General features: G+C 39.9%; 1 protein-coding gene and 1 long non-coding RNA gene across 3 annotated transcripts in view; one reads left to right on the top strand and one right to left on the bottom strand.

Annotated features, from left to right (window-relative positions):
• Positions 1-15,743, bottom strand: part of GALK2 (galactokinase 2) — a 47,075-nt gene that overhangs the window by 3,334 nt on the left and 27,998 nt on the right. For both annotated transcript variants that reach the window (XM_064389753.1, XM_064389754.1), the window contains exons 8-9: positions 11,672-11,882; positions 4,224-4,425 (exon numbers count right to left, since the gene is read on the bottom strand). In XM_064389753.1, the coding sequence (XP_064245823.1) occupies positions 4,224-4,425; positions 11,672-11,882 (413 nt within the window). The remainder of the gene's footprint in view (positions 1-4,223; positions 4,426-11,671; positions 11,883-15,743) is intronic.
• The window catches only part of LOC135281133 (uncharacterized), an 89,715-nt gene that overhangs the window by 46,401 nt on the left and 27,571 nt on the right, over positions 1-15,743 (top strand). Inside the window, exon 3 of the long non-coding RNA XR_010347888.1 lies at positions 14,218-14,349. This is a non-coding gene — a long non-coding RNA (uncharacterized LOC135281133). The remainder of the gene's footprint in view (positions 1-14,217; positions 14,350-15,743) is intronic.

The following is a 15,743-nucleotide window of genomic DNA, read 5'->3' as shown; positions in this document are numbered from 1 at the left end:
TGTATCTTTTTAAAGTGGTCAGAGAGGATTCATCTGTCTGTCATGTAAGAGGCATGGCTGGGAACACAAAAATTACCAGGATTTATAGCACCAAAAGGTGGAGAATAAGAAAATGAAAGTAAGTTATGTGCAACACTAAGGACTGGGAGATTTTCAAGAGTACCTAACTTACTCAGGAGCTCACATCCAATTTTTTCCCCTTAATTGTTTAGTAAATCTGCTGTGCTACCTGCTTTAGAAGACTAACAGGTAAACCAGCTACTAAGAGCATGAGGAGGGTTAGAGAAAGCACAAGTCTTCAATCTTTGCAAAATGAAAAAAACAACTGACCAACTCGTGGTTACAGTTTTCAGCACTACAAACCACAGCAAGCATGGATCCCTTTCTTTCTTGGCAGAGGTTATACAGTAAAACATAAAGATCTAGGCAAAAGAGAAAACATCTGGATATGCAGATTATTCTTCACAGTTTAAACTTTGTAAGGAGAGAGCAGCAGTAGACTCAGGCAATTCTGTGGAATGTATTTTTGGAAAAGCTTTTGAAAGTTACAGGGCGGCTGTATATCATCGTGAGTAAAGAATGTAATTTATGTAGTTCCTGACCATTTCTATAATCACATCAGCCAAGTCTTCCTGGAGTGACTAGTGATTTTATGTCCTTAACTTAAGAAAAGTTAACACTTTTTTTCCAAAAATTCGATGCTGGCTTAAGCTGCATTCATCTAGAAGAGCTATACACTTTTAGAAATCTAATTACTGAACTAGAAAAAGATTTAATATTAAACTTCTAGAGAAGAAAGATGCATTTCTTAGGAAATATTCTTGATGGGACAAGACTGCAAAGAATAATGAACAATTTACTTTTTTCTGTGCAAACAATACAATAAGAAAAAACCCCAGATGAAATAATTTTAATACGTAAATTTGAAATCATTCCATGTGAATGACACTCCACTGTGGTACTTAGCTCTGCCCATCATATATTGTGGGCTCTTCTGCTGGCAGATCAGAAATCTGATATAACATGGGCACGCACATCACTTTTTTCCTTTACTATTTATATTTTGCTCCCTGGAACTGAAATGCTCTGATGAATTTTAATTTAATTTAGAAAAAATTCTAACTGCTGCTTTCCTTTTGGTGCTGTGGCTGTGCTCCTGCCTGCCAGCCAGTGTCCCCCTGCCTGAGCTGGCTGGAGCTGTGTCACCATGGAAGCACAGAGCTCAGCACAAATGGGGAACGCAATTTCCATTCCCCTGCTGAGCTTCCTGCTGCCAGAGGCTGTCACTGCCATGCTTGCTGCTTTACTGGAACATGGCACAGGTAACTCTGTGTTCACTGGAACATGGCACAGGTAACTCTGTGTTCACTGGAGCATGGCACAGGTAACTCTGTGTTTAACAGAACATGGCACAGGTAACTCTGTGTTCACTGGAGCATGGCACAGGTAACTCTGTGTTTAATAGAACATGGCACAGGTAACTGTGTTCACTGGAGCATGGCACAGGTAACTCTGTGTTCAGTAGAACATGGCACAGGTAACTCTGTGTTTAATGGAAAGTGGCACAGGTAACTCTGTGTTTAACAGAACATGGCACAGGTAACTCTGTGTTCACTGGAGCATGGCACAGGTAACTCTGTGTTTAATGGAAAGTGGCACAGGTAACTGTGTTTACTGGAGCATGGCACGGGTAACTCCACACTGCAGAGCACATCTGGCTAGGCTTGTATTCCCCTGCCCAGGGCAGCACAGTTTCCTCCCAGCTTTTCTGAGAACAGGCCCTGTCAGAATGAGCTCCTCAGGTCTGCCAGGTGCATTCACTGGATGGCACTGACTGAGGACCCAGCTCTGGGCATTACTGTACAAAGCAATGCAGATGTTAATTTAGAGCTCCTGCCCTGCCAGTGGTGCCTCAGAACAGGCAGTGCCAGTGCCTTGCACGGAATAAAAACTTCATTGCACAAGACCTTTGACAATTCAGTAGAGCTCAGTCTCTGTCTTCAGCTGACCCTGGAGATGGTTCTCCCCTCTCACACTCAGATCAGCAGTTCCCTTTGAGCAGCTGGGATAACTCTGGTGGAACTGCCCTGCTGAGTGACTGTCACAGCTTATTGTATGATGTGGTCACTATGTGATACAATAAACTGAACACAGCCTTGGAGTTACACCCTGGACGGGGTCCCAAGAGAAGAATCAAAACTTGTTCTGCTCAGTTGCTATCAGTCTTTCCAGTGGCTATCAGGCTGCTTTGTGTTTTAGCAAAAAAGAGCACGTGTATCCCACATGCAAAAGAATCTGTCAATGTCCAGAAGTTTTCTGTTCAGTTTTTAGCTTTGTAGCTTTTTGCCTCAGAGGCCATTCCATCTTGTCTGCAAAAGAAATCAGACCCACCTAAATAATCACGTTTTGTACTCTATTGATTTACAAACCTGATAAATGGGTACTGCAACTTAAAAAATCCATGAGTGCAGAAGTAAATGTGCATGGTAAATTGCATGCTTGGAAAATTAATATTTTCATTCTAAGCCAGACTAATTTCTCAATTAAAAAAAAAAAGCTGGTAAAGGTGGTAAGGTATTAATTATTTAATTTTTTAAACTTCAAATTGAAACTTCAAATTCAAGACTGAAAAGATGTAGAGAGAGTATGGGATATCTGCTTCTAAAAGACAGTGAAATAGCATTTCTTGACCCAGGCCTGCAAACCCTTGTGTCACCCCACATTTCCCTTCCAGCAGGCCAGTAATGTTCTGGCTTAGGGCAGTTTCCCAAACTAAGCACACCCTTCTCCAAGGAGAAGGAAGAACAACCAGAGGCACAAGTTAGGAGGGTGGCATCACCAGGGAGCCATTATGGGACTGTGGGGAGCAGGAGGGACAGGGTGGCTGAGGCAGAGACAGGGATGGAGTAAAGGTAGGACAGCCCAGCTGGGCAACTGTTCATTTCCCCCAGCCACTGTTAAAATGATCACCAACCACTAAATTCCTTCTATAGGCACTGCATTTAGATGAAAAGTAGCATCAGGTGTCTGTTCTGTGATTAAATGTACCAGAAAAAAGAGAAATAAGGAAGGACTGAAATATGTCCCTTGTTTGATGGTGACCATGTGGGAGGGATGAAATGCTGTGTAGGATGTGAGTACTGAGTGCTTGTTTTCACTTTGTGGATTAACACACGATTGTACCAGGTCCCATTGTCCCTGTAGCTGAGCCATGGAAACAACAGCCTGATACCACAACAACCTGTGTGTGAGAGAAGAGAAGGGACAAAATGGCACTCAGAGAATGTGCTTTGAATTGAAATTGTTTCCCCATGACCAAACTGAGTTGGGAAGGGATCACAGCTGAAAGATTAATGCTGGGGCAGATATGGGGACTTAATTATATGTGGAAAGCTCAGCACAGAGAGAAGCAGAGTGTCAACCCCTGTGACAGCACACATTTCTTAAACAGTGAAATGCTGTCCAACCTATCTAATACTCTGGACAACTTATTTCATAATTGAAAAAATGCAAATGGCATTTCAATACATTTCATTATACTTTCAAGACAACCTAAGATTATAGAACAGCTTGTTTATACCCTGGAACTCCTGTGGCAGCAGTACTGAAATGGTCAAGAAACGTGAAAAAGGTAGATTTAGATTAGATATGGGAAAGAAATTCTTTCATATGAGAGTTGTGAGGCACTGGAATAGGTTGCCCAGAGAAACTGTGGATGCCCCATCCCTGGAAGTGTTCAAGGCCAGTTTGGATGGGGCTCTGAGCAGCCTGGTCTGGTGCAAGGTGTCCCTGCCCATGGCAGGGGAGCTGGAACACAATGATCTTTAATGTCCCTTCCAACCCAAAGCGTTCTATGGCACTATAATCCTAAGAAACAGTTCAGATAGAATAAGTAAGATGATGTTTTAAGAAAACCACTTATGACTTCTTCTGCAACTTAAAAAAGAGTAGCTAACAGTCTAACGTAACACTTGTGACGATGAGTCAGTCCAAAAGCAAAATCTGTAATAAAGCCATAAACCGTAGCTTTCATCTGAAAGTATTACACAGATGTCAGCAGGGAAACAATTGACCGTGTAATGTCCCTGCAGGAGATTAATTTTGTAAGAAGAGACAAGAATACTTTCATTTTAAGATTGCAATAGCCAAGGATGTCATGTTTTCTCCTCAATTCGAACCGTATTCTGCACAGACGATTACTCTTCCTTGTGGTCAGAACTTACAGGCAGATGTCGACCAGGCGGTCCAGTTCAGGACAGCTGCACTCATACATCTCCCTGCAGCTGATATGGCTCTGCTTCATTAATTCTCCCAGCAGCTGGAGTGCGTTGGCAGGTGCTTCACTGCAAATCTTCTGAAATTCCAGCACTCTGGCAGCCTCACTGTACACGTGCTTTGCACGCTGGTGTAACTTAAAGGTGGAAACTACACAAAAAGAAAACTGCATTATTACTTACTACAAAAGCAAAATACAAAAATATAACAAAATTGTGGTTTTATAGCAATTTATCCTTTATATGAGAACTCTCTAGGCTGAAAGTCTTCTGCAAAAGTTCACCTACATCTTCTTTAAAAGCCCTAATAAAACATAATGTTTAGAGGTTATCAAAATGCAACGTACACATCTTTTTTCATTTTGACAGCTTCATACACATGCTCTGGTTATTTCCTGTACCACTGAACAGGCTCAGTCTCTCCTCTTAATTTGCAGAGGCAAGGCAGAAGCTTAAGGGTTGGCAGTGACAGCATTAGGGCATTAATCTAAAGCTTTCAGGTTTTCAAACAGCAGCAGAACAGAGGCAGAATAGCAGCAGAACACCTGGAGGGTCCCCAGTGCCCTGCAGGCAGCTGTCAGCCAGCACCTGCTGGCCCAGGGCCTTGTGTGTGGCTGCTCCAGGCCAAATCTGCAGCAATTATGGAACTGTGCAGATGGACCTTTGCTTGAAAAAAAACAACCACCAAACCACAAAAAACACCACCCTATTTTTTTTTTTTTATTATTCTTTTCTCAACAATGCAGGCTCACTGTGACTGTAGCTCATACTGGATTAAAGGTACAGAGAAGAGAACAGGTGCTTTCACTTTGGTTTTCAGGGTTATTTTTGGTACAGGTTACTTGTCAAAGTGTTAGTGCTGCCTGTGTGGATGTGCAGAGATGCCAAACCCAGACAGGTTAGTACTGACCTACTAAGATCAAAGACTAGTGCAAGGATTTTGGCTAAATTTTTTTTATTGTGCCATAAAAAAGCAGTTCTGTTGGGAATGGTCAGGGGCGTGTCCAAACCTGTGTGGCCATCAGGGTAGAGACCTCCATCAGGCCTGAATAATGGGGCATAAAAAGGAAGGAGATGACTGTGGTTAAAGACACCACAAGCCACCCATATTCACAGGAAGGTTTGGTTTGCAACTAATATCTGAGAATTGATCTGCTGTTCCCAAGCTTGTGCTGTAGTTCATTGTTTTCCTCTCCCAATATAGTTCTGTTTGCTTTAATACCATGGCTACTGTTTAGGAAGTATTGTTCACCAGAAGCATGCATGACATAATTTAATTTATGACTAAATTGGTTTGTGTGAGCTGTTTGGGTGGTAAATATTAATGGACTTTAACCTCCATATGGAGCACCTACTGCACTGTTCCTTATTTTAGCACAGCAAAGCCTTGCTAGAGCACTTCAGAACATCCTTCATCTTCTTTTTTTTCTATATGTAAATTCTTCTTTAGATGAAGTTTCTCTCTCAATTCAACTCCTTGTCTCTCTTGCTTTCTAAAATGGCTGATAAAACACTCAAATAGAGGTAAAAGGAGAAGCAAGACCAGCCCTGTATTTGAAATAGAACTTGCTTTCTGACCCAGTCCCACAGAGTTTCTACTTGGCTGTTCTGTGGAGACTGCCAACTTCTGGAACCACTTCTGACACTTTCAGTAATCTAGATTTGCAAATACATGTAGAAATCTTCCTTGAAAGACTGGAAATAAAATTAGGTCCAGTATGAAGTCTCTCGTGTTGTACATTCCAGGCAGCAACCCTTACAGACTAAAACTCATCAGCACCTCTATAATGCCTTTTTTTTTTTCTCCAGAGTATTTCACAACTGTAAATGCTGAAAATAGTGCCGAGACACAACTAGCCTAAAATGAGACAGAAACATTTAACGTAGCAACGTTCTGCTACTGCTGATATTGCTTCTGCTCCTATTTATTTTGTAATTCAATACAGCCTGCTACTGAGAAATCCTGTGCTGTTTGTCTTGTGAACAGGCCTTCTGAAAGCATTTCAAACTAGGACAGAAATGAGAAAATTGAGTGCCCTCCAGAACCATGGACTTGAGAGTATCACACAGGAAGAGCATATTTTAGTTTCTGATTTTGTTGCTGCTGGAGTTAGTTGCACTGTGTTTTGCAAAGTGGTGCCTCTATTTTTGAACGCTGAAGAAAGGCAGCTTGGCCTATTTTTAAGGATGGTTTCTCTTTAAATATTCTTTTCTTATGAGGCATTGTTTTAGAGCAAGGAGATTTCTAAATGTGCATTCGTTTAGGGAATATCTAAAGTTGCGTGAGAGATTGCCATAGCTCACACTCTCTTGTAAATCACCATCGAACAGTAGTAACCCAAAGAATGAACTGAAAACATGTCTGGTTTCAATTGTCAGGCCACAGACTTGCCAAAGGCTGTGATTGATTCGGAGACCACCCTTTGGTAGAGCAATGCTCTACTGGCCAGATTACCTTAAAATCTCTGGGGTTGTGTTGTGCTCGTCATGTCAGGAATTGGCAACCGCGATGGGCGCTGGGCTCTGGCTGCCAGCCAGGGGACCTGAGCCGTGTCCTGGGCAGTGCTGGCTCTGGGAGAGCCTCTCAGTGGAGGGGGAATTTGCTACCTTGACACGGCTTCCTCTGGCTGGGAACACGCTCCTTCCAGGCAGCAGAGGCTGTGTGTTATTTGCAGACTCCTTTGCTGACGTTTACCAAATGAGTACTGGTTAAAGGCTGGGATCCTGGCATTAGCTATTGCTCTGTTACAGGCGGCATTTTATTTTTTTAAAAAATGTTTGTGTTTAAAAATTTCTGTTATAGCTTGCTTTTCTTCTCAGGCAGTTTTCAGGCAAAATTATCTTCAGGACAGCAAACAGCTAGGTACTCTTAAGCCTTATTCCAAAATAATAAAATGATTCACGTATTTTCAGCTTTCAACACCAAATGCCTCTGATAATACAGAAACCTTCTTCTATCTCTTCTGTTTGGATGGGTAGTCCAAACACACCCTCTCTACCTAACAGAAGATAGAGTACAGATGATATTTCTAAAAGTCACATCTATACTGGGATCTGTTTGCTATATCACAGCTTGTATATTGGCTCCACTGACTTCCTGAGCCATACTCACTCATTTCCTAAGCCAGTCACAGTTAAAAGAAACAAAACCAGAGGGCCCACACACCTGATTGGTTTATATCTGAGCCAAGGCTGGAGTCATCTGAAAGTGGAAAAACTGAAGCCCTCAAAGAAACCCTTGCAGAATTGCACAGAACTGGGTTATATGGTCTCACTTTCTGTGGTGCTCAAAGGAGAGCATAAAAACCAGGGTTAGGGAACTAATGCCAGATTCTTAAAAGCATATGGATCCTTAAGGCTACTATGATGTATGGAATTAGGTAATTAATTAGACCAAAAATGTAAATATACTTTCCTAATCCACTCAACTAATAATAAAGGCCTGGTTTCTCCCACTTCAGCTTCTGAGTTCTCTGAGATTTGCTCCTGCAGAGGATTTCTGTCAGGTCACCCATGAACAGGTAAATTCAGTTCACTTACAAACCACCAAATGCTCTTGAAAGAATGGTGCCATTTTCCAGGGCACTAACAGATAATACTGCAGCAAGAACCTTCCAAGTTGCTGTGACTCAGCAGACTAATGTTAATGAAAGCTTGTTCAAAATCCATATAAAATCCCCTAACAGACAAAAATCTGGGCTATTAGACCCAAATAATTGTGGGTTAACTAAATATAACAGAAATGTTTACTGTGGATTTTCAACTGTATGGTCATATTTATAATTTTAGCTTTACAAAAATTGTGCAAACCTGCCCAGTCCATTTAAAGGATTTTTTTTTTTCTGTATAAGTAAATGTTGTGGCTTCTCAGCAACTCATACTATTTGTTACAACTTCAACTTCAGCAGATTCCTTTCTTTAGAGGCTTCCTGTACAATTCTATCTGACCTTTAGCTAAAGACCAACCTCTCCAGGCTATATATTTTTTTCTAGTTGCTTTGGCAGCTTCTAAAGATACATTTCACTGGAGATTAATGAGCTGCACATGGCTGATGGGACTGTCAGAAATTTACAACCGGAAAAACTCACGGACACGCAGTTGTGTAGGGGACAGTTTCTAGCACCATTACTCACGTGGAATTGTACCCTTCTCTGTTAGGCATCCTGCTGATTGAACATGATGAGGGTGAAGGTTTCTGGCTCATAATGTATATAAGAAAATGCTGCCAGATGGCTTTAATTTGAGCCAGATTGTGAACCCCCTACTTGAAGTGGGGAACAGTTACTCTCCTGGGACTGCTCAAGTAACTGTTTGCAATCCAGCTTTCTGAAAATAAACCAGGGACGAGTCATCGCTGGATTCGGTGACACATTTAGCAGACACCTGTTTTGAGATTATGATAACTACTGGTTTAAAGTGATTTTTCCTCCAGAGGAATGATGGCTTTACAAGGCTTTTGCAACTAACCTGGACTATTCAGTACCTGTGCCTAACCTGTGGCACACCCCAAAAGTCCCCATCCTCCACATATGGGATCTGCCTGGAGCAGCCACATCTCTGTTTGTTTCTGTAGGATGTCCCAAAATTTCTCCATGACATGGATCAGGGCGAAGCTGAACTAGGCACCTGGACCCTTAAACTGGAAAGTGCTCTGAAGTCTGTCAGTTTGGAGGAGTAACTTCTGGTCCTGCAGGACATCTGATGCACAGAGAGAGCTTTTTGTGCCCCGAGCTGCCTGAGAGAACACTCGGGACCCCCTCACCTACACCCATCAGTGCAGGGAGTGTGAAACTGTTCCTGCACTCAGGTCACCATCAATGCCCATGAATGGCTGTTCAAGCACCAGTGGAATTTGCAGCACAGATTTAGAATTGTCTTTCCAGGGGACAAATAGGAATTAAACAGTCAAATCCACACAGCAAATGGATGCCTACTCCTCCCATGGTGTTTTCATTCTCTGGTTTAAATGTCAGAATTAGATTAATTTTTTTTTTATATGAAAAGGAAAAATGGGTTTAAAAAATACCTCATTTAAGAAGAAAAAAACATTTCATGGTTAAAGGAATACAATGTTTTACAGGAGAATATCCTTTTGTGGTGAAGCTTATAAATACTTAATGTCCCACAATCACCACACACTATGTGTTCTGTGAAGCAGTCGAGTCCAAGCCAAAATTATGGCACAGTGCACCTTAGAATGTAATAAATATTATTTTTCTAGAGATGTTCAGAAGCCACAAGTGCAATCCATGTGTAAACATTTGCAAGGGAGCTTTAAACTCAGGATTTTGAGTTGACCAAAGAACAACTGCAAGAAGTTTAGAGAGGCTTTATACACCATCTGTACTTCTCCAAACGTGGGGAATGAATGGGCTGTACAGTGGGGAACAGCAGAAATCCTTGAATACTTGCTGTAAAAGGGATGCAGAGCTGCTGTGGGCTTCCAGACCTGGCCTGGGACTTGACCAAAGCCAGTCCATAGAATGTTCCTTTGAGATGTGGAGTTTTTATTTGGTCCCCCTTACATAGTGATAAAACTTTATGTAAGTATACAGTACTGTCACTGGAGGAGTAGAGGAAGGGAAGCTGGACTTAAGGCTAGGTCAGTATGTACAGAGCACTTTTAGATCCTTAAACATGAGACATAATGCCAATACAAAACAGTATTTGTAACGATCCCTGGGCATGAAAATATGTTATGGTTTGTTCTTCATGTTGAAAAAAGAAATTTAATGACACTCTGAAATCCTCTGAAGAGGTTACTTATTTGACAGTATGTTTTCTCTCTCACATGAAGAAGCCAGGCATTGTCATTAAAATAGAGTGGGAAAGTAGAGGGGAAATAAGAAAAATGTTTTCTTCAAACAGCCTCTGGTGTTCCAAAGCCAACATAATGTGTAATCTGTACAGTGTGTAACAAACACAGCAGATTTAGATTCTTTCTAGGTCTGTCTTATTTCTTCTGCATGTTTTACAGAAATCTGTTATTTAATTTTATATTGTGCATGCAAAAAGGCTTTCAGCATAATCCTTTTAATTGGTCTTATCAAATGAAATCACGGTCATGCAAGTTTAAGAGATTCTGTTCAGCAAACATCTGCAAATGGTATTCAGAGCTATAGTATAAAATTTCCTTTGAGTTTCTTCTATGGCTTTTATGTCTAAATTTTTCATCTAGACTCTGTTTTTTGAAAAAAAAAAACAAGATAACTTGCATAAGCAACTCAATTTTGTAGAACTGTAGCATTTTGTTTTATAAACCAGGTATAAGGAGTATAAACATCTGTAAGTTAATAGTCTTGCATTGCTTCATAAAGAGGAAAGTGCAAGGACAGTGTAAGATTTACAACCTTGCAGTTTCCCAGGCAAATGCTGCAGAGTGCAGGTACATGGTTCATATATTCCTCATGTACAGACAGCATAAAGTTATCCAAACTCTTTCTATGGAGATAAAGAGCTGGCTTAAGATATCTTATTCCATCCTGGTATCTTCTGGCAGTGTAATTAGACAATAAGATAGTCTCATGCTGTCTGATACCACTGGGGTGCCAAACAGGTTGAAGATTCAGGACCTGGTCCTCTGTTAATATATAAAATTTACAATCACTCCAGATGAACGGATTATTTAAATAATTGTCAGCATAGATAGCTATGTTACAGATCTGTATACATCCAATGTACATATTCCTGAAAACAGTCTTGGGAAGGACTGATAAGGGTGTAATTTGATTCCAAAATAATACAGGTATTAATGCTACAGAATGGAAACAAGGAAGAAAGATTCTGTGTAGTTCTTACAGAAAGATTCTGATCTTAATTGGAAACCTGTTATGAAAGTGAACAAATATTTCATAAATTCTCTATTATTTGGTATTATTAGCAACCCTACTGTATGAATCCAGGATACATTTCATGTGTGACAATGCATGACTTTGTGGTATAATCCTAAAAAATAACACATGGGAAACACTTTAGATAGTAAATTGTTCATCTCACCAACATCTTCCTAGAAGAAAAAGAAATAGTAATAGTGACAGAAACTTTCTTAGGAAAGACTGAGACTGGCTGCCCAGTGACTGTTTTAGGAAGTGATCATGTATTTATCAGTTAAGAACAGAAGCACAAGCCCATCCATGCTGGTCTTGAACACCAGCTAAACGATCTGCTATTGTCATCATTCTAGAAACAGATCAATCAAAATCAAAGTTTGCTCTATTTTAAGTTAAAAGTTAGAATGAAAATATCAATTGATGATGGTATCAATTCTTTCACTTACCAACCAAGATTCCAGCCAAGTATTCTGGCAAGACTTCCACTTGAACTACTTATTAATGCATAAAACTTTTATATAATACAAACATTGTACAGTACACCCCACCATTTCATATATGCTTACCATCTTGCATGTTTTGACTAAGGATCTGAGAGTGGAGCTCCTCCAGGCTAATTCCCAGGCATTTACAAATTTCCTCTGCGCTGTAAGGCTCAGGATGTAATACCTCCTCCACAATGGTCAGCATTTCCTGTAGGCTAACTCCTAGCTTGGTTTGCACATCATGGAGTCTCAACATTTTTCTCCACTCCAAGCCTTTTGACTTTGAGAGAAGCTAAAATTAAAAAAAAAAAAAAAGAAAACAGAAAACATTGTGCTTTCCTGTTTAAAACTTTTAGTTGTCCATAAGTATCTTTAAGGCCTATTTTCTGTTTTCATTTCTTAATTGAGAACCATCAGAACCTACTTACTATCAGTACAGAGTAGTCTATACATATATTTATTATTAGAGGTCTGTGAATGACAGGTATTCTTCCCTCAACTCAGACACTGTCTGTAAAAGCCCTACTGGAATTATTTGTGTGACATCAGATCAGTGATTTATCCTCTTCCATGGACTTTGTTACTTCAAGCACTTACTAACCTTTTACAATCCCATCTGGACAACTGTTTATACAAATGCTGTGATGTTATAACACTAGAAGTCCTTAAAAAGTTTATTTCCATACTATTAGTATTTGCTCTAACATTTCAGTTTGACATTTCCAATACGCTCCTGGAATTTTCTGATGAACTTTTGAGATTGTCATTACAACCTTTTCTCATAATAGCCTTAAAAATATGAAATTGGTCGTAAGATTTGTGGGGAGAATAACCATAACCTTTCTGGATCTCTGGAGTTTTAAGTAAAATTTAAGTACCTTCTTTAACATCCAATTTAAAGGAATTTTTGGGCCGTTACAGGAATCGTATAATGTTTGTCTGAATCTGTTCCATTCCTACATGGTTGCTGTGATATTCATTAATTAGATGGATCTGCTTTCCCCCCTCCTGGCAATGATACCGTGCTTTGTGTGGCTTTGTGATGTTTTGGAAGTTGACAGTCGTTACCACAACACACCAGAATCCTGAAAGACAGAATGTCCAACAGGCTTTTCTCTGGAAGGCTGAAATATGTGTGATGCTCCCTTGTGTCTAATGAAAATGGTAAAGCAGCTTTCCTCATAAGGTGAAATATTTTGATGTTATGAATTATAGAAGAATAGTCAGTGGTCATTGACATAGCACCTGTAATTTCAACAGATTACAAAGCAAAACAAAGATTAGCAGGTACACAGCAATGTCATTTTACTGTGTTCATAGGCATGTGGTGTATGTCCAGTGCTGCACCATTTAAATGGAGTTTAAAACTTCTAGATCAAGCTGTATGTCAGGAAAGAGTTTAAACCAGTACAGAAAAGCCAGGAAATGAAATCCTTTTTCTATACAAATCAGCATTCAAACCTTTTATCAACAAGGCCAGGATTTCACCCAGTGTGTTTTATTCTTTTCAATAAGCACAGGTTTGGACTGAGATTGGTTTGAAATCATTTGTCTTGATTCAGCTAAGCCATTTAATTTTCTGGGTTAAAAAAGTCATAGGATTTACATACATATCTGAAAAATATTTGATTTGTTTTGTGCAAAGTTACAGCATGAACTTTAAGCAGATCTGCTGCCCAGCTATCTGGTGTAGATTTTTACTCTCCCCCAACAGTGCTTCTTTTGCAGGGGCTCTGTCAGTTTTGCTTTATTACAGTATCTAAAAATTAACTACTTTTGGTGCCATCTAGTGACTTGCTGAGATTTATGTGAGGCTCAGCAGAGCAAAACAAACAAAATCCTAATCATATAACTTTGTTGCCATTTAAAACACAATTTTACATGTTCAGTGGTAGAGAAAGAAACAGAACTCTTTAGTGCCTAATGCAGAAATCAGTGTGAGACAATTTTTTCTGTAAAAGACTGGTTAAGTCAGTTCTGCCCTCCTTTTTAAAGGCTCTGAATACCTAGAACTCTACAGCCTTTATGTAATTTGTACTTTAGTTTACTTGCTGATAAGTTAGAATAAAAAGTACTGCTTCATTTTACTTAAGTATGTTGTATGTTGGTGCATATACAGCTTCTTCAAAGTGCTAAATGAATGGAAATTATTTTCCTGATGCTTTAATCCCAATGTTCAGTATCCCCTGGACTTTATTATAAGGAGTAAAACAGAATTTACAAACAATAATATTCTATAAGGCAACCAAATTTTTTCTACTTCCTTTTTTAATAAATAAGCCCCTGCAGAAATATGCCACATGCATTGTCACATCTGTTCCCCTTTCTTCAAGGGAGATGCTGTATTTCAGGCAAGCCAGCTACAGAGGGGTTTTAGAGGTCAAATGTTCCAAAAGGAAACTGACCCCGTTAGGCCAGCGGGCACAGCTTAGCTGGAAAGATCTGTCCTGCTTATAGCAAAGTGTTGATTCTAACAGCACTAGGAAAAGTATTATGGGCAAACAGAAATGGTTTTTCAAAACAGTCTAGCTGCAGCAGCACGAATTGTAATAGACATAGAACAGAAATAGGAAAAAAAATCCCATCTCTTTACTGTACCAAAACTAATCCCAGTACTTCTCCCACAGCTGGATATTTTCTTGATGATCTCTGACCAGACTGGCTAAAGATGTGGACACCAAGCAGCTCTTAACTGCCAGGATATAGAATCTTTGGGCTTTATTGTTCTTTATTGTTCAACACAGGCACACTGGAGAACTGTAAGTAACTGAGAGGAAAACATACTTGGTAAATGATGGGACAATTATAGATACAAGAAAGTCTGACTAGGAGTAATTCCAGGAATACTTTTACAGCAGCATCACTTCCTTAGACACAACATTTCTGCAATGCCACCTGAGCACTGTGGCCAGGAGCTGGAGGTGCTGTGCAGACACTGCTGGCCCCAACCACGCTGAGGGCGAACAGGGGAGCAGCGTCCCAGCCCTGCTCTCACCAGCCAGGGAGGGACAGGAAACATCTTTGAACTGGAAACTCTCTGTGGCACAGTGCAGGAGAGCACTCACAGCCTGCTGGAACTGAGAAAGGGGAAGAGAAAGGCAAAAGAATGATCCTCTAGAGGGAAGGGAAAGAAACAGAGTCTAAGATAATTTGCCAGAATGATCAAGAACTCATTTGCTGTAGAACAGACTGATAGCAAAATGTTCTACACTAATGCTAGCAGGGATATCTCCTGTTGGCATCTTTACCTATGCAGTAAAACAGGATGAAATTCTAAAATTACTTAAAGCAGAAAAGGGGGGAAAAAGCCTATCCTAAGGCACTTAGAATGAGAATTTCTTTTAAAGCATGATTGCAAGGCCCAGCACGTTAGTTCATGGTTCCATTAGCTTAATGGTGCTTAAAAGACTTCCCTGTTTCCACTTACATACCTGCCCTCCTTCACCCCACTGTGACCTCTTCCCTAAAGACAGTCTTTTCCTGGCTCAATGTATTTTTATAGTGTGTGCAGCTTTCCATCTGGGTAGCATATGTTTAAAAACAGACAGGTGTATGTTGTTAGTCTCCTTACAATTGAGCATCTGCTAAAAGTACATTTTTAGAGATTGCATCACAGCTAACAGGAATGTAAAAGAAAAGATGTTTCCTTACTACCTCTTCAGTATACTGTAAAGGACTAATAATTTAAAGCAATTTAGAAAACTGTGATTCAATTCACAAAGTCTGGTATATGGAACAATAACTTCAAAAGCTCTCACAGCTTAATGCACTCGTACAGTGCCTTTTAGAATAGATTATATGTGAAGGCTCTCTATTCCTTATGCAAAAAAAATGAATTTACAAAAGAAGCTCCTCTTAAAAACATATATTTTGTCCATTAGCAATCCCAAATTAGAGATTTGGGATTGCTAATAGACAACATATACAAAGAGACAAGTCCTTATCTTCATTTTCTTAATGGCTTAAAAACCTTCTTATTAACTTCCGTGTCAACAGCTTTAACCATGGTCGTTGGTGCTATTTGTTCTACCATGTCTTAGATACAACTGAAATGCAACTATTCCTTTGATACTTGAGTTTAAAGCCCATTTAAAAAGTCGTCTGAAGTCTAGCTTCCCTCCTCAAAAAATATCTCAGCATATTATTTTATAAT

Source organism: Passer domesticus, chromosome 14, assembly GCF_036417665.1.
Source record: "Passer domesticus isolate bPasDom1 chromosome 14, bPasDom1.hap1, whole genome shotgun sequence".
Lineage (NCBI taxonomy): Eukaryota > Metazoa > Chordata > Aves > Passeriformes > Passeridae > Passer > Passer domesticus.
This window is presented reverse-complemented; position numbering and strand designations above follow the sequence as displayed.